Here is a 19,409-nt window from a genome sequence, read left to right on the forward strand (position 1 = left end):
TATTGCTTAGAATAAATCTTCAATCTAGTAATTTCTCCTGTGTCTGTCGTTATTGTTCTTGATGAAAGCTCTTTTATCTGAGTTACCATGATAGGATTCTCACCTACCCCAGCCTTCATTTGTCTCTGTCATTTTCATCTTTTTGTATACCTCCAGCTAGCGGAAGCCTTTAAAGACTGAGGTCCAGTTGCATCTCTTTTGCTCAAACCCCTGAAACAGCATTAACCTAACTAGACAATGTCCCAAAGTCTTCACCCTGGCTGGTAAGATCTGTCGTGATCAAGTTGGAGGTTGAGACAAGAACATAGATTGAGCCCAGGATTCAGGACCAAACTGTTTCATGTAGGGGGACCCTCTAGACCTTGTCTAGAAACAAGAGCAAGCATACAGAACATGTGAATTGTGTATGTATGCCTGTGTATATTCGTATTTAAAGTTGACATGAACTCAGTGGCAGGCTCTCTGATCACCTGCCCCTGGGGGGTGCAGCCTGGCCAGGTCACAGAGGAGGAGGATGCACTCAGCCTTGACGAGACTTGATAACCTAGGGTCAGATAGAAGGGGAGGAGGTCCTCTCCCCCCCATTAGGGGACTAGGGGGAGAAGAGGGAGGGGGCTGCAGCAGGGATACAAAGTGAATAAATTTAAAAAAAATAAGTATATAAATAAAAAAATTGTTCATTTTTACTTGTATGGCCCAAAGAAACAGTAGAAGAATAAACCAAAATTACTAAAAATAATACCTGTAGCTTTAGAAAGGACAGGGGTCTGTGAAATGGAAAGTACTGGAATCTAAACTTTTCATTGGTTTGGGGTTTGTTTGTTTCTGTAGTGTGTATTTGTCTATTTGTTCGAGACAATATATCACTGTATGTTCCTGGCTATACTATAACTCCTACATAGACCAGGCTGGCCTTGAATTCAGATCTGCCTGCCTCTGCCTTTGGCTTCTTGATGCTGAGATTGAAGGCATGTGTCATGATGACCAGCCCAATTTTTGGTTTTAAACTGCGTATATATTTTCTATAATTAGAAATCAAATTTAATGTTTTAAAAGCCAGTCTCAAGAGCACCACCCCGGTAATCACTGATCAGAATCTTTGGGAGCAAAGCTAGGGGTTTGTATTTCTAGCCTGCTTTATTCTGATGCAGCTAACCGGAAGTTTACTTTGTAAGAGCCCCTGTTCTGTGCCAGCAGTCTCATTTCTGTGTACTCTATAGTGGCCAGCATTGGGCCAGGACCGAAACTGTTTACTGCATGAAGGTAGGCTACACTGCATTGCTGGACAGAGTTTCATCAAGGCGATTATGAACAAGGGGTCCCCCAGCCCCAGCCTTACTCCACAGAAATCATGTCAAAGCTCTAGGCTGAGGACTAGGTCTTACATTTCTCCTTATGACCAGGATTCATTGTGGAGCCTGGGCCAACCTTGAATCGTCTTCCTCCTACCACTTAATTACTGGGGTTACAGGTGTGCACCTCCACACTTACCTTATTGGTCATTTTCTGGATCTCATTCTGGTTTACATGTATATTACCTATTGGGTGATGTGTTCTATTTTCTGAAATGCAGTATTTTCAGGTGACTATCCATTTTATACTGTTCCTGATTTGCCAGGCTTTTTGTTTTCTCTGTGTTATGCTTAAACAGCTATATAAGTGAGCTCATGAGTGCGAAGATCATGTCATTTCTAGAAGGCAGTATATTGTAGCATTTTTCATTATCCTCCAGTTTTTACTTTTTTAAGAAAAAGTTACTAATATTTTACTTTATTTACATTGGTGTTCTGCCTCCATGTATGTCTGTGTGAGGATGTCAGATCCTCTGGAACTGGAATTACAGACAGCTGCCAAATGGGTGCTGGGATTTGAACCTGGGTCCTTTGAAAGAGCAGCCAGTGCTTTTAACTGCTGAGCCATCTCTCCATCTCCCCCACACCTCTTTTTTGTTTTGTTTTGTTTTGTTTTGTTTTTTGAGACAAGGTTTCTCTGTGTAGCCTTGGCTTTCCTGGGCTCAACTTTGTAGACTAGGCTGGTCTTTAACTCACAGAGATCTGCCAGCCTGTGTCTCCCTAGATGCTGGGATTACAGGCACCCACCTAGATGCTGGGATTACCACCGCACCCACCTCAGCTTTTATGTTCTTTTTATCTCCTCTTTTAAAATTTCCCTGAGCCTTGGCCAGGAGTAGGAGTGGGAGTGTTACTAGAGATGTCTGTTTAGGGATGAACACTGGTCACTTTTTCTCAGCACGTTAATCAGTTATGAGCCTCTTCACTAGCTACTGTCACTGGCCAGCTCTAAGAGCAGCATGTGGTTGCAAGCATAGCCATAGATATTTAACAGGCAGTTTAATACCTGAACAACAGAAGCAAATAATGGTAGCAGTTTGCCACCCCCATCCCCTGCCCAGGGCCCATGACCTCCCAAGGCATGGATTTTTGACCAGCTTTACCTCGTGTGGAGCAGGCCTCAAGTCCAGTCAGAAACTGTTTGGCTTCATAACCTTCATGTCACTGTGGCACCAGTGGGCATCTCTTATCTGGTAGGTTACCGTTGTAGAGTTCAGGGTTCATCGCCAAGGAATACCATTGACAACTTTTCTCTCCTTGTAGCCTGCACAGCACCTTATAGTATTGTGAGATCTACCTAGCAGGGAGTTCTAGCTCGATTTCTCTATCTCTTGTAATCAAAGTGTATTGGATCTTTAGCAACAACATCTTGCACTCCAGTATGGTGGGAAACTAAGAGTGATAGCAGTAGATTGTATTATTTGAGGGAGCCTCTGTGACCTTCCTGGCCAGTAACATGCTGTATCCCAGAGCTGGGGCTGAGATTTTTATTTAGTAACCCACTTCTTCCTGGAAAAGCATTGTCCAGTCATACAGGACACCTGTGTTCAAATTCTTTCTCTTTCTAAAAAAAAAAAGAAAACATATTATTTATTTATTTGCTTACTTACTTGTTTATTTATTTATTAGTTTATTCGTTTATTTGGGACAAGTTCTCACTGTGCTTACTGGCCTGGAATTCACTATGTGAACCAAGCTGGCCTCTAACTCACAGATTAAATTATGTTTTTATTTTGCTTACAAGGTAGCAGATTTCTACAAGGCTTTTTCATACATCCTTAGTTTTGGTTAGCCTATCCGCACTCCCCTCTGACCCTGTCCCCCTAAACTTAATTTTAAACAATGAAGCCAAGGACATTTCGTATCTGCTAGTGTCTCTAGCCTAAAAATGATCTTACCTGTCAGTGGCTGGCTTTAAATTCACTGAAGTTTTTCTGTCCTAGTGATCCAAGTACTAGGATAGGGACAAGCTGCCATGTCTGGCTGAATAAGTGTTTATTGATTGTTTCATTTTCTGACGCCTCTCTTCCTTCTCGTTTTTGGCCCCTTCTGCTACCCCCCCCAACACACACACACACACACACACACACACACACACACACACGGAATTTAACCCAGGGTTTCTATGTCTCACACTAGGAGGTGCTCTGCTACCGAGCCACAGTTCCATCCTCCATAGACATCCAAGCTAAAGAAATAAGTTTTAACAAAAGCTAATTAACTTTCTTTGGGCTCTTTTTCAGAGGAATGGCTTCTTGTTGGAACCAAACAAGGGCATCTTCTTCTCTACAGGATTAGGAAGGATGTAGGTAAGTGTCTCAAACCAAGCCACAGCTGGCTTGCGATGCGAAAGAAAGCTTTACTAGTTAGCTAGTGTCTGGCTATGAAAACATATGCCTAGTCGGTAAGATTGGGGGAGGACTGTGGAGAGGTAGGAGACGCTTGAGACCCTCCTGGGATCTGTTCTCGTCAATAGACTGTTTCCTAGCCTCCTCCGAGAGGCGGGGCTCAATACCAGCGGCCTTTTTACTGAGGTGATTCACTACCTAAGAAATGTTTCAGACTAGAAAGATGGCTCAGGAGTTAAGACCACAGTCTGCTCTTCCAGAGGTCCTGAGTTCAGTTCCCAGCAACCGCATGGTGGCTCACAATCTTCTATAATGGGATCTTATGCCCTCTTCTAGCATGCAGGTGTACACTCAGATAGAGCATTCATAAATAAATAAGTCTTTAAAGAAATGAAAACAATGTTTCTGATGGGAATAAGAGTAGTAGTGGTTGCTAAAAAGAAAGAACAAACCAAAAAGAACAGTAGCTGTTGGTGTAAACCGCACTAACTTACGAGGCTAGGCTAGGAACAGGGGATCTGGGTTTGTGCCCAGCTTTGCTTCTTGATCACGTGACTGGGTGAGTCCTTTCTGATACCAGCATTCTCTTTTGTAAACTTGGACAAAGTTGTTGGGAGAAGGTAAAGCAATAATAGGCTCCAAAGGCCTGTAAAGGCTGAAGCTCTTATTAATTGTGACTTTGTTAGTGATGGTGTAGAATAATAACAGAAATGTATTCTGTTAAAAAGACTGTCTCCTTTTTCTGGTTTCTGTGCTTTTCCTTATGGAAAATGAATGTTTGCGAGGCTGGAGAGAGAGCCTGACTGGTGAAATCGGTGCATTGTCAGCATGAGGGTCTGTGTCCGGTCCCCAGAACCATTGTAAAACAGCCAGTCATCACCATGCTTAGAATCCCAGCTATGGGGAAGTAGATGCTGGAAGACTAGCAGAATTAGTGAGTTTCAGGTCCCGGTGACAGACCCCATCTCAAAAACCAAGGTGGAAAATCATCTCATGTTGTCCCCTGGCTTCCGTGTGCATGTGCACACCCCCAACACATACGCTTCTGGACACAGGTGTATGCACAGACATAAACACGAAAAAAAAAATCCTTATGTTTGCATATTATGCCCTGAAACCACCTTGTATAGAAATCTGTTAATACCAAAGGAGGTTGAACCAAGTGGTCATTATTCAGTCATAATAAATCTGAAAATCCAACAATTACATCGTTTTCTTTTAAGATTTTTTTCATTTTATTGTATTTATTTATGTGTGTAGGTCCATGGGGGTGACATATTTGTGTGTGTATGTGGGGGGTGTGTGTGTGCGTCTTTGTATGTGTCTGTGATTGTGTATACATACATACGTACCTAGGGAGGCCAGAAGGTATCAGCTCCCCTAGAGGTGGAATTATGGGTGGTTGTGAGCTGGCAGACATACAAGCTGAGATCCAAACTCAAGGCCTCTGCAGGAGGAGAAAATGCTTTTTAACCATGAGCCATCTCCAGCCCCAGCAAGTACATAGTTTTCAGCCTGCTATCTATTTCCTTAGAAACTTAGGATAAGAGTAGAAATGAGAGCCTCTTTTTGAAATTTGGAAAAGGGTCTCATAACCCTGGGAGAAAGAAAATCTTTCTGAGGTGCTAGAGAAAGGAAGGGCCACTGGGCATGTTGGCTAACCCCTAATGCTCAAGAGGCTAAGGCAGAAGAACCACAAGTTCAAGGTCGGCTTGAGCTACATAACAAGACCCTGTCTCATAATAAAAAGAAGTAAAAAGTCATCAGGTATGGTGGCTCACTCGGGAGGCTGAGACAGGAGGCTCATCCATGAGCTCATGGCTAGCTTTGCTTGACTACATAGTGAAACAACTTCAAAAATAAAGGAAACAGAGGAAAGAGCAGGTTCTATGAACAGTGGAGGAGATACCAGAGACCAAAGCAGAGAGTTTATTTAAAGAAATTCAACTTTCTTTTAAGTCAGGGGTCATCAAGTTCTCCCATGAAAAGCTCACATAAGGCTGGAAAGTCGCTATAGCAGTTAAGAACACATGCTCCTGTAGAAGACCCGAGTTTGGTTCCCAGCACCCATATTGGGTGGCTACAACGGCCTGTAACTCCAGTTCCAGATTATCTGGTGCCTTTTCTGGCCTCCACAGGCACCCACATACCTCACACACGGAAACACATATGTACACATAAGTGAAAATAAATCTTTAAAAAGCAAACAGCAAAAAGTCCAGTTGGTGGGCTGAAGAGGTGGCCTGGTGCTTAAGGGTGCATGCTGCTCTTGCAGAAGACCCTAGTTTAGTTCCCAGCCTCCATACTGGGGCCTCTCACAATCACTTATAACTCCAGCTCCAGGGGATCCGACACACACACACACACACACACACACACACACACATCTTCAAGTGGGGAAAAAAAGGCTAAGTTAGCCTTTATGGGCTGTAAAGTCTGTGTTGTAAGTTTAATTTTGCCATTGAGGTCTGAAAGCAGCCATGGATGATGATGTGTAAATGAATGAACAGGACCATATTCTATTCTAAAACTTTATAGCACACATAGGGCCCAGCTCTCTCTCTCTCTCTCTCTCTCTCTCTGTCTCTCTGTTTGTTCGAGACACAGTTTCTCTGTGTAACCTTGGCTGTCCTGGACTTGCCTTATAGACCAGGCTGGCCTCAAACTCATAGTGATCCGCTTGCCTCTGCCTTTCTGAGTGCTGGGATCAAAGGAGTGCACCACCACACTCAGCTTAAAGTTTGACTTCTCAAAGCTAGAATATTTTTATTCTGTGACATATATAGTCAGTGATTTAAATGTTGACCTTGCTTTGAACTATCTAAAACATTTAAGAGTTATTTTTTGGCCGTATACCATGGGCTCAGATTTAAGTGGGGGACCAAAAAGTAAATAATAGTTGCCCGTCAGCTTTTTGGCTAAGATCAAATGCAGAATACTACAGTTTAAAAAAACAAAAGTAAGGAATCAGCAAGACATAGTGTCTCACATCTCTTAGAGCATCACTTTGAAGCCTGAGGCAGGAGAATTGCCATTAGTTTGAGGGCACCTGGGCTACAGTTTGGGACCCTGTTTCACAAAAACAAATACAAGAACAGTCTTTCAAGCCAGATATGGTGACTTCATGCCTTTATTTCCAGCATGTAGAAAGCTGAGGCAGGAGTATTGCTGCAAATTCAAAGCCTGGCCTACGTAGTTAGTTTCAGGTATACAGGCCCTTGGCTATCCAGGGAAAGTGATTTTGTATGTTGTTGGGGTGAACTGGCTGTTTTGGTTTTTTTTGTTTGTTTGTTGTTTTGTTTTTTGAGACAGAGTCTCACTGTGTAGCCCTGGCTGCCCTGAACTTTGTGTAGACCAGGCTGGCCTCTAACTCACAGAGGTCCACCTGCCTTTTCCTCCCAAGTGCTGGGGTTAAAGGCATGTACCACTATCCCTGGCTGTGTTTTTGTTTTGTTTTGTTTACATAGTCAGTTCAAAGGAACTCAACTGATGGTATTTGTCAAAAGTTATAAAGTTGGAACTTTCAGTGGAAGATGAGAACTGTGGCCAGTTGATGCCTACCCCGTAAGCTTGCTGCTCATTCGACTAGAAACCATTGCTGGTGCTGTCTAAAAGGTTTCCCCATGCTATACACTGGCAGTTTCCACCAGAGAAGGGACACTGAAGCCGGGGGGGGGAGGGGCAAATGGGAGACACAGGGAGTTTGGGGAAAGGCAGAGAAAAGCAGGAGGAGGGCAAGATGGGGTGTGTGCAAAGGTGGATTGCAGGCAGTCATCTCCCCATGAGGCATGTCCACAGGCAGTTGAAGGAACATCCAGACATTTCTGTGAGACATTTTGTGCTTCCTGTCATGAGGCAGCTGCCAAGAGGAGTGGCCAGGGGGTCTTAGGGTTCTGCTTTCAGGCTCTCTGGCACTAAGCCAGGGTTGCTTTGATAGTTGTTACCAGTTTCTAGAACCTGCCCTGGCACCCAGATAGCCACCACCTTTCTTCTTAGAGTGAACCAACTTCCTGTTTACTGGAGAGTCCCTACTCCACAAGTGCCCAGACACACAGGGAACTCATCTTCTAGCTTCCTCTTGAACCAGAGTTACTTTGGCGTATAGCCTCAAACTCCCCAGTTCTCAGCTGGAATGGCCAGTGAGCACCTGGCTCTGGAGCATGACCCCTATGACACACAGGAACCAGGCCTGACCAAGCTCCGGAGACCCTGAGATCTTGTCCTTAAAGACTTTTCCATTGAGGTTGGGGATGAGAGTTGTGAGCGTGATGTTAAATATTCTACAGCGGAATATGCTGTCATTTGGAAAATTTGTGACTTGGTGAAACTAGTTTTCCAGATGCTAGTGCATACAGTTTCTAATCATGCATTAATAAAGGGTCATCCAGAACATCAGACAGATCAGGGGGCTCTTAATGTAACAGAGTTTTAAAACTCCCTTCATCAAGTTTTGCTATATTATCAACGATGAAGAGCCAGTTGCTTGGGGAAAAAAAACCAACAAAATATTGCTCTTTTCCAGCTATATACATGTGAGAACAGATCTTTGTCAAACACTGGCTGTTCTCCTCGCTCTGTGATCCATCAGACACCTCAAATTTTGGAACCTGTCATACTTGTAATCTCAATGGCTTCAGAGGCTGAAACAGAAGGACAAGAGCTCCAGACCACCCTAGATTGTATAATATAACAAGGCTCTGTTTCACAAATCCAATGAGACCATGTCTCAAAGACCAACAAACAAATAAACCAACCACGAGGAGCCAGTGGAGATGATCCAAACTCAATTCCTAGAACCTGTGTAAGGAGAAAAGGAAAGAACCAACTCCACAGAGTTGTCCTTTGCCATCACATATGTGTTCTCCTACCCCCAGTAATAAAATAATGTGAAAACTCATGGGGCAAATCATGTTATAATTCCAGTATTTAGGAAGCTAAAGCAGGACGACTGCAGTAATTTCAAGCTAGCCTGAGCTATCTAGTAAAATCTAACCCACCCCAGGCTACTAAGACTTTTTCTTTAAAAAAAATCATCATCATCATCATCCCAGCTCCTTGGGGTTAGCTGTGAGGTGTTACAAATACAAATTAAATCAATCAAGAACTTTGTGTCAAGTCTCTGCCTCAAAGTAGCTGTTTATTATTATAGTTGCCCTCATTTTGATTCAGTAACTTCTGTAGCTGTGTTTCCCCGGCAAGATTGGGCTTCTGTGTTTCCATGGTGTTGACTTTCTTCCCCTTTTTTGCAACAGTGCCTGCAGATGTAGCCTCACCTGAAAGCGGCAGTAAGTGTAGATGTGCTCCCCTGTCTAGCTTGGAGATGGTGCTGTTGGCTCTGTCCTCGTGGTACAGGATGTAGGCTCTCTGCTGGGAGGTAGCTCTAGGTGGAAGCAGACTGTGTGCTGGGCCTCGGGGCTTGGGCTCTCATGTTTGACTGCTGCCCTTTACTGTCTTCTTGTGAAGCACTTGGCCAAGGTATTTTGTAGGGTAAGATCTTCAGACTCCAGGAACCTTGCTGCATTGGTAAACGTGTGATCTTTTCTGCCATGACAAAGGTGCATGTGAAACCCTCTGCTGTAACATTGGAGTGGAAGGCCACCTACCACGCTCAGTAGAGATCACTGCCTGTTTTAGACCTCTGGCTTATAGTCTTTTAGGTGTTTTTAAATATTTCTTGGGAGTGGGTGCATATGCCACATTCTTGTTGTTTTATATATATATCTCCATGTTTGGAACTACAGAGATTTGTTTGTTTTCTATAGGTTGTAACAGGTTTGAAGTAACACTAGAAAAGTCCAATAAGAACTTTTCCAAAAAGATCCAGCAGGTAAGTGGCCATGAACAATGCTATAAAAATTGTTTGGCTTCTGTGGGGCCCCACTGTGTTAGTCTGGTTTTCAGTGTTCTAGTGCAGTGACTGAAACAGGCTACTTTAGAAAGATAAGAGGTTGACTTGGCTCAAAGTCTTAGAAGTTCAGGAAGATGGTACTGCCAGCACCTCAGCCATGGGGAAGGCCCTGTGACAGGTCACATGCAATGAGGAAAGGTCAGATTGTCCGTAGGAAGCCAGAGATGATTCTGGAAGAGACCTGACTTGTTCTAACAGCTTTACCTCTCTTGAGAACTAGTTGAAAAATCCCATGAGCACTAACTCACTCTCTTCTAATTACATATCCCCAGTGACCTACAGACTTTTCACTAACCCTTAATCTCACCACAGTGGGATCCAGGCCCCAACAAATGCATTAGCTATTGGGGAATATACTCAAGCCCTATCCAAAGCTAGAACTTGATAATGTTATTTATTTCTGAATCCCCTTCTCTTCTTTATGTAGGGGCTCTCTCTCTGTGGTCATGTGCCTGAATCCTCTTTCACAAGCAGAAACCATGGGCTCACATAAAAATGAGTTGGGTGTGTGTAGCCAGTACAGGGCCTTTAGTCTGCTTTAGTATTTCTTGCTAAGTGAGCTTTTGTTAAACCAGAAATGTTTAATTGAGTCTAATGATTTGCTATTTTCCAGATCCACGTCGTTTCCCAGTTTAAGATTCTAGTCAGCTTGTTAGGTAAGGAAAGGGGCTGCATTTATGTTTCATGTGTTAATGTGACAGTGGTTAACAATGAGCTGGTATCCTCTAACCAGATACCGCAGAGCATATGGGTGACAAAAGGCAGCACCTGCCATGAACTTGAACTCGGTTCAAGATTCTCTACTCAGTGATCAGCCAGTAACAACCTACCCAGCAGTCATACGTTTGTGAGTCATCCCGTGTGCAAGCCTGAAGTAGACATCCGAAATACTGAGATGAATGAGGCATTGTTTCTTCCTTTGACATTTGTATTCTGATTATCATGGCCAAAGTTTAGAAAGTAACGAACTGTGACAGTGCTGTGTGATCTAAGGAATGGGAAGTTTGCACAGGAAGGGGGAAGTAGGCAGCTGTTCCCTGACTGGCATCATGTGGCAGTAGCTGTCCTTGTGGCCTGACTTAGGACATGTGGTGAGGAATGGCAAGCTATTAAGCAAGAGGCGGATGAGGCCAGCGTTGTTAGAGACCTGCCTTGCAGGCTTGTAGGAGGCAGCCACAGAGGCCGAAGACTAGAAACCTATTTCATGCCCTGTGCTATTTACCCAGAAGCCTAAATAGCAGAATCACTTTAAACAGTCCACAGTTAAACGCTTCGCGGCACTAAATCTTCAGTGTAGGAGCTAGGTGAGACCAGTTCAGATGTTCTGGTAATCCTGCCCAATTTTGGTTACCTATCGTCAACTGTGAGATGAAAGAAGGATGGCGATAAGATATTCTGAGAGACTGCATGTACATGCAGCTGCTGTTGTGTATTAAAATTTTTGTATTGTCAGTTGTTTTTAATCGCCCACTATACCAAATTAAGCTTTATCAGCGGTTTTAAGGATAGGAAAGTAATACAGGGTCTGATGTCCTGATCTGGGAACTGACTGGTGCCTCAGAACTGAGTGGTTCATGAGAGAACACTGTATTACTTTGCTAGTCTTACTTAAGCAGAAATCCTTGCTGTGGCTTGTATAAAATTCAGAGAGAGGGCTGGAGATATGGCTCAGTAGTTAAGAGCACTGGCTGCTCTTCCAGAGGTCCTAAATTCAAATCCCAGCAACCACATGGTGGCTCACAACCATCTATAATGAGATCTGATGTTTTGTTCTGTCATGCAGGAACACATGCAAATAGATCACTCATATAAATAAATTATATAAATAAATAAATCTTTAAAAAGTTTCCGACTGGAGCTTCCTAGCATATGTAGCTCAGGAAGTTATTTCCTGGATAAATAGCCTGATCTATTTCCACACTTGGGAAGGACAAGTGCAGCAGGGCTGAAGTGAAAATTCCTTTCCTAAAGTGAGCTCAGTCGTAAGTAACAGAACCTGAAGGCCAGAAGACACTTGTTCTGGAGTGGGGAGTAGGTCGATGTTAGATGGGAGGTGCCTCCTCAGCCAGCGTCTGCTGTCCACTCCTGCGGATGTTACAGTGACTTCTTTTGTTTTCACCTTGGTAACTATTAGAGATCTGCCTGGTGATGTTATACTCTCTCCCAAACAGAAAACAACATTTATGTCCATGACTTACTGACATTTCAACAAATCACTACAGTTTCGAAGGCCAAGGGAGCATCACTTTTCACCTGTGACCTCCAGGTAAGTGTGTTCGAGGTGAACTGTGGCTTTGTGAATCCAGCATCGCCTAAGTTCCTACTACTCCATGGAAGAATGACTCTGACATTCAAACCCAGCCACCTTCAGAGGGAATATTTTGCTTTTGATCATATTAGATGTTGTACAAGGATGCAAGATTTTCATACCCTGTGTGCTAATTAAAGTGCAAGGTGTCAGGAGGTGACTAGCCAGAGGTAAAGGCAGTTGTCAGAAGCCATTAGTGGGAAAGCAAGACCTTAACAGTATCATGAACCTGTCTGTGATATTAAATTGATTTGTTCTAAGCAGATTACTGTCATCAGGGAGTTTCCCCTGCTCAAAAAAGACATCTTGTTTTTACCAATTCATCATCCCTCTGCTCTTTAGACTTCCTGGACCTCTAACAGCTGGGATCACTGTTAGCTCTTGGTGGCTCACTTCCATTCTTTATTGCTCTGTGCTTGGGGGCTTTCTTTTCCCAATTCTTTCTAAGTACTACAAGTAGGTCTGCTGTCACTGACTCATGCTGAGCCCTGATGCAGTTCTTGACAGATGTGAGCAAGAAACATTTAAAGAAAAGAGTGGTAGGGGTAGACAGCAAGTTATAGAATGGAAGACCTACTCCGGGATCTTTTTCTGAGTTGGGAATGCCCAAGTTACCCTGAGCCAGGTGTGGCTAAGCATTTGACAGAGTGGTGTTTCCAGCGGGGCCTGTGGGTACGGGGGATTTGTGGATGGATTTGCATTCAAATTGAAGTAGAGAATCGCCAGGCTGCCTGCCACGGCGCCACAGAGTCCCGGAACCCTCGGTGCCTCTGGCGTCTCTCCTCAGCACACTGAGTCGGGTGAGGAGGTGTTGCGGATGTGTGTGGCGGTGAGAAAGAAGCTGCAGCTGTACTTCTGGAAGGACAGGGAATTCCACGAGCTGCAGGTAACGTCCGCGGGGCCTGCTGTGTGGGTGGGGAGGGAGCTGGTGCTGTAGCTGGCCCCCAGCCTCCTGGTTAGATCTCGTGGAGGACCCCGCGGGAGGGTCTCCCCAGGCAGACGCACTGTCTGTGTAATCCCGCAGCATCCCTGCAGGTTTATCTTTGCCACTTCCTGGTTGACTCAGACTTTTATTAGGGTGATTGTTTATTGGTTGGTAGGTTTTAGCTCTGGATTTCCTGGAGCTCGCTGTTAGACCAGGCTGACCTTGAACTCACAGAGTTCTGCCTCCCAAGAGCTAGGACTAAGCCTAGACCTGATTTATATTTTATTTATATAGTTGTGCAAGAATTGTGCTCAGGTGTGACTGTAGGGTATTTTGCAGAATGGAAGTAGTATAACAGAAAAGTGTGAACCCCATCTCCTTTTTAACATCTTTTCAAGTGAACTCATATTCTCTTTATTCAGGGGGACTTTAGTGTACCTGATGTGCCCAAGTCCATGGCGTGGTGTGAAAATTCTATCTGTGTTGGTTTCAAGAGAGACTACTACCTGATCAGGGTAAAACCTTCTGTTTTTGCCACTCTCGTCAGTTTGCCTTGGGGAAATGACCATGAGTTTACCTTGGCAGACAGTCATTGCTTCTGAACACAGGCCGGGAAACCTCCTTAACGGAGCTTTGGTTATAACAGAGCTCCTGTTTGTGCGCATAGCTGTGTGCACACATGTACACACACTCTCTTAGTATTTTCCATAAGTCAGGTGTTCGTATAACTGAAGCCAAGCAGAGTCAGCTCTCAGTTCTCTGTGTTATTACCCACGGTATCTGATGACTGTCAGTCTGTCTGTCTCTGTCCAATTATCACACTCTTTTCCTTACGTGTTACTGCGCAGGCTGCTCAGGAATTACATATGAGTTTTAGTGTTCACTTAAGTATTTCAGATTTTTGAGTTAAAAATCTCTTAGTATTTTTGTTCTCAGTTTTTCCACTAATTTCAGAATTAAGTAGGTATACTATAGAAAATGTTGATAAGTAAATAGAGGAAGCACAGATCATTTAGACTCCCCACCCAAATCAGAAACAGTCAGTGCAGGTGAGGAGTGGAACCTCTGTGTGATTCCCCAGCGCCAAAAAGAAAAGAAAAGAAAAAGTTAGTAACTCTTTACTTTTTACTATGTGGGCTTCTACCCTGTTTGTGTTTGTTTGTTTGTTTGTTTTGTTTAAAAATAACTTGCTGGAGGCTGGAGATGGCTCATGACTAAGAGCGCTGACTTCTCTTGTAGGGGAGACAGGTTCAGTCTGAACACTCCCATGGTGACCACACACCCGCGGCAACTCCAGCTCCTGGGGATCTGATGCCCTTCACGGGCACCAGGCACCGCGTGTGGTACACAGACACATCTGCAGGAAAACACCCATGCGCATTCAAAAAGAAACAAAACAAAAACCTTGCTATACAAATTGTTTTTATAACTTGTTTGGGGTTTTTTTAGTTTAGTTTTTTTTTTTTTTTTTGGTACAGAGTGAATCACCACAGCATTGTCTTTCCCCCTCTCAGGTGCATGCTTTAGTTAAGAAAGCTGGACTGCTCCTCACTTCATAGAGTAATCTTGGCTTCACCCCAGTCGTAAGAATCCAGACTTGCTAGTTCTAGATGCCTTCCTTCTTGCTCCCTAGGTCTTCACTGTTTGTCTTTTTGCTATTTTGACTCCACCTGTTTGGTTTGGGGATATTTCACTGTTGCTGGCCCCCAGGGCGGAAAGTCCTGAGGGAGTCGCTGCTCTCAGATAATGAGACACTAACCAGACATGTCCACACGTCTGTGGAGTGCGGCAGGCCTGAAGCTGAAGCCGGGTTCTGGCCCTGTCCCTACAGTGGATGCTTCCGTCACGTCACACCACACCACACCACACCACACCACACCACACCACACCACGGAGCTCCATCATCAGCCCACTTCGCCTGCTTAAGGTTTCATTTTCCGAGGGTAGCAGATCTCGCATTAGGACCCTGACATATATACCATTCGTTCTTCTTGTTGTATAATTCTTGGTTTTGACAGATATCTGGGGTTATGTAACTAATGCCACAGTAACAATTCAAAGCAACTCTGTCACCTCCCACATTTCTTCCAGCTACCCTTCATCCTGCTCCAAGACCTCCAGTACCAAGGATGTGTTCTTTGAATCTTAAGTTTATTTTTTGTAGAATGTCATGTAAACAGATGTCAATGCAGATCTTCCACTTAGCACAGTACATTTGAGATTCAGCTGTGTGTGTATCAGTTATTGCTGCTTTAACAACTCGGTAGCATTTGTGAAGTGAATGGATTGGAGTTTGTCTATTTGCCTGTCAGCTGAAGGATGCACTTACTTCCAGTTTTAGCAATTCTGAGTAAAGCTGCTCTAAACATTTGTATTTGGGGATTTGTATAAACGTAAATTTTTATTTCCCTGAACAATAACATAGGAGCTGGCTCCCATGGTGGGCTGTCTGTCTTTTTCCAGGCTGCATTGATGCCTCTGTCTGGGAAGTACTGTGTGACTCCCTCGTGTCTTCCTGCAGGTGGATGGAAAGGGGTCCATCAAAGAGCTCTTCCCCACAGGAAAGCAGCTTGAGCCCTTAGTTGCTCCTCTGGCAGATGGAAAAGTAGCCGTGGGCCAGGATGATCTCACTGTGGTGCTCAATGAGGAAGGCATCTGCACTCAGAAGTGTGCCTTGAACTGGACAGACATCCCAGTGGCTATGGGTGAGGCCAGCAGTAGCTGCTGTTTTGTCGTTTGGGTGGGGGCTGTGTCGTCCTTGCAGAATCAGTTTCATCATGGCTCTAGCAGATTGCCCACCTTCCACTGCTTAACCCCTAGCCACCTCCCCCCCCCCTTTTTTTTTTTTAATTTTTCAAGACAGGGTTTCTCTGTGTAGCCCTGGCTCTCTGGAGCTTGCTCTGTAGACCAGGCTGGCCTCAGACTCAGAGATCCACCTGCCTCTGCCTCCTAAGTGCTGGGATTAAAAGTATGCACTACCGCCATGTGGCTAAGATCCCCTTCTCTTAAGTAAACATTTTTAAGGACATTAAAGAGGGGATAGTCTGGATTTTACTTGAAGTTGCGTTTTGCTTCAGAGGGCGAAGACTGCACAAAGAATATAGATTTCTGGAAGTGGTTGTCTACTGTCATTTCCACTTCTTTGTTCTTCTTTCACCTTCCTGTTAGTGGGTTTTATTAGCTCCATTGAAACAGTCTACATTTGGAAATTCTTTACTTATCCCTCTAATATGTCTAATTTAGAATGGCAGGCTGTCTTCCCAGTGGAGTTTTCTAAGCCTGTCTAGGGCTCCCTGTGTTCTGCAGTGGTATTTTCTTGAAGCATATGACACTTGCTACACTTTCTTTGTGGTCATAAACCCAGACACGGTTGGTACTTTCTGTACCAAGAGACTGTAGCTTGTGAGAAAGGGGTTACATTTCAGATGAAGAGACAAGACACCGCGGATGTGTTAAGACTCAGTAGTTCACAGAGAGGAAGTCTGATTGTTTAATTAGGCATGGAGATGATGCCCTGCACAGGTAAGATTGGACCAGGACAGACAGGGAGTCTGGGATAGAATTTGAGTAACAGTCCCTTTACAGTCTGGGCCTACAGAACAGGGTGAAAATGACTGAAGATGCAAAAGGCAAGCTGACCGTGAGTGAGAGAGGCTATGCTGAGCTTGACCAACGCAGCCCACAGTCTGAATTATGCAGAAATTAGGTAGGCCTCGTCAGAGGTCCATGGGAAGGCCTGGGAGGCTGGTAGACTTTTAGGTAGGACTTCTTGATAAAGCGTTGTGTTCTGGGGCAGGAGGGACAGCTCAGCACTTGCTGGACTGCCCTTCCAGGGGACTAGAGTTTGGATCCCAGCACTTGTGTCCAGTGGCTTACAAGTATCTGACTCCAGCTCCAGGGGATCCAGCATCCTCCTAGAGTTTCTGTGGGCGCGCACACACACATATACACATAAATAAATAATAAAATAAACCTTTAAAAACATCAATTTTACAGTGCAGTCTCAGGGAACCACTGGCTTTCACCATCTCAAAGCTAAGGATGTCATCTGATACCATCTAAGTCTACAGCACAGTTTCCCAGCTCTGCTGTAACCTGTCTCCCTTGGCCCTTTTGTTCTATAACTAAAAACATCTCGTGTAACCACATTCACAGTGGAACATAGTACTGAGGGAAACCTGAACCTGTGTTCCCAGGCCACAGTCACCCATGTTTAGCTCCAGAATAAAGTCTTACTCCCTTGGAAGTGAGAACTCTTTCTATGTTAACAGCACTACAGACCGAGCTACACCTGCAATCCCTGTGTTTAAGTTTTAGATGGCAAAGATTTTAGGGTTTGTTTTTTTTTTTTTTTTTTTTTTTTTTTGTATACCACTTTAGCACTTCTATAACAACTTCTGCTTCCCTCAGCTCACTCAGCTGGAGTCTCCCGTTCCCTTACATAGTACAGGAAGGAAAGAGCGGATATAGTAAACAGTCTTTTCAGAGAGTTGAGGAAGAAGCCAGGTGTGGCAGCACATACCTGCAGTCTCCTCTTCCATACGGCCCTCCTCCCAACACCAGTGCACTGAGCGTCAGGAAAGATGGGGACATTGTACCCATAGCAGCATTAAGTGGATTTTTCATCCTTTACCCTAAAAAATGCAAGCAGAAACCTTAGCAAGTGTAAGGAAGGGAACAAAGAGCCTGCCTTCCTCCTGCCCTTTCTGGGAGAGTGCAGTGCGTTTCTGTCGCCCGATTCTGCTGCTGCGTTGACAGGTCAGTGCACTCTAGCGACCTGGCTCTGTGACAGACGGGAAAGGGGCCTAGGAGGCTATTTTAAAGGGCACAGTGGGAGCTGGTCGAGCCATGTTAGCAAAGCTTGGAGTAGCTCTGCTATGCAAGAGATGTCTTTTGATACCAGTCAATCAGGCAATGGTTGTCCTTCCTATGGACTGCAGTGTAAGATCCTCCTGTCTTCCTGCTTGACTTGAGGATTTTTTTTTTTTAAATATTTTATTTTATTATGCATACAATGTTCTATCGCATGTACGCCTGCATGCCAGAAGAAGACACCAGATCTTATTACAGATGGTTAGGAGCCACCATGTGGTTGCTGGGAATTGAACTCAGGACCTCTGGAAGAGCAGGCAGTGCTCTTAACCTCTGAGCCATCTCTCCAGCCCCGAGGATTTTTTTTTTTTAATCCATTTACTTGACCTTCGTGTGAGCAATTGAATCCAAGCTCATCCTTCACCCGAAGCCTTCAGGCAGAACTCGAGCTCAGCATCTCCTGTCTTGCAGAGCACCAGCCTCCATACATCGTCGCAGTGTTGCCCCGATATGTGGAGATCCGAACACTGGAACCGAGGCTTCTGGTTCAGAGCATTGAGTTGCAGAGGCCCCGCTTCATTACCTCAGGGGGGTAAGGAACTTTTCTCTTCACTGTGGCTGCTGCGTGGTGCCCAAGTCCCTGTGTCGTTGTAAACCCCATGTCCTCTAACCAGTATTCTTCTCCAGATCAAACATTATCTATGTGGCCAGCAATCACTTCGTCTGGAGACTCATTCCTGTCCCCATGGCAACCCAAATCCAGCAGCTTCTCCAGGACAAGCAGTTTGAACTGGCTCTGCAGCTTGCGGTAAGTCTTGTTCCTTAGATTTGGGAGGCAGGCTGCTTTCCTCGTCGTTCGGATAGAGATTGGCATTTATATCGTATTTAGATTTATATGAATGTAAATTTATATAAATGAAGAATAAGCTGGAAGCCTGGGGCTTTGATTCAGGGTTTGAGTTCATCTTCAAATATTTCTGTAACTAAGTGATTTTACATTGTTGACCTGTTCAAATGTAGAGTGAATGTCAGTTCCTAATGGTGTCCTCTAGAAAATAATAGAACAATAAAATAATTTAGTAGCTATTACCTGGTTTGAAACAATTAAAGACAGTGCATAGATTAGCAGATAGTGGTAGCCATCATGTCGTAAATGTCACGGTACTGGGTAGTTGAATGTCGCCACTAGAGGGCCCCTCAGTTCTTCCAGCAGTGAATTCCGTTGGCCTGTGTAAGCCTTCTTCAGGCTCTGGAGCCACCTCATTTGTTACACTGAACCAAGCCGCAGCTTTCTGTTTACTGTGGCCTCTGGGCCAGTCAGCTTTTTATCATGGGAAAAGGTGTGTTTATTCACCTCACATTTTCTGAGATCCGAAGTCCAAATGGAAATGGCGCAGGCTCCATGACAAGGGCCACTCCTTGGCTTTGCTACCACCTAGAATGAACAGGAATACAAAGACATGCAATCAATTACTCCGAGGGCAGACAAGAGGGGCCAGGGCTCCTTTCATGACGGCCTTCTCTCAAGAATGTCTTTTAAACCTAGTGACCTGGAAACCTCCCAGTATGCCCCAGCTTTGAAACTCCACCCTCACTTCTCGGTATCTCCACCCAGGAAACGAGTTCCTGACATTGGAATCTATTGGGACACACAAACCACATCCGGATATTTGCAGCCACTCTCCTTTGTGTTCCTGTGGACCGCTGTTCCCAGTAAACCAGCGGTGTGTCTTCTTCCATTTTCTGTCCTATTGCT

At 44.5% G+C, this 19,409-nt stretch overlaps 1 protein-coding gene across 3 annotated transcripts in view; it reads left to right on the forward strand.

Moving 5' to 3' along the window:
* The window catches only part of Vps39 (VPS39 subunit of HOPS complex), a 45,410-nt gene that overhangs the window by 2,388 nt on the left and 23,613 nt on the right, over positions 1–19,409 (forward strand). The window contains exons 2-11 of one of the 3 annotated variants that reach the window (XM_060372164.1): positions 3,596–3,661; positions 8,953–8,985; positions 9,463–9,527; positions 10,222–10,264; positions 11,780–11,874; positions 12,704–12,802; positions 13,264–13,356; positions 15,363–15,546; positions 18,125–18,245; positions 18,341–18,461. In XM_060372164.1, the coding sequence (XP_060228147.1) occupies positions 3,596–3,661; positions 8,953–8,985; positions 9,463–9,527; positions 10,222–10,264; positions 11,780–11,874; positions 12,704–12,802; positions 13,264–13,356; positions 15,363–15,546; positions 18,125–18,245; positions 18,341–18,461 (920 nt within the window). Of the gene's footprint in view, positions 1–3,594; positions 3,662–8,952; positions 8,986–9,462; positions 9,528–10,221; positions 10,265–11,779; positions 11,875–12,703; positions 12,803–13,263; positions 13,357–15,362; positions 15,547–18,124; positions 18,246–18,340; positions 18,462–19,409 lie in introns of those variants that run through there. The other 2 variants (XM_060372165.1, XM_060372166.1) reach the window with 2 other exon arrangements.

Source organism: Meriones unguiculatus, chromosome 18 (assembly GCF_030254825.1).
Source record: "Meriones unguiculatus strain TT.TT164.6M chromosome 18, Bangor_MerUng_6.1, whole genome shotgun sequence".
In the NCBI taxonomy this organism is placed as follows: Eukaryota; Metazoa; Chordata; class Mammalia; order Rodentia; family Muridae; genus Meriones; species Meriones unguiculatus.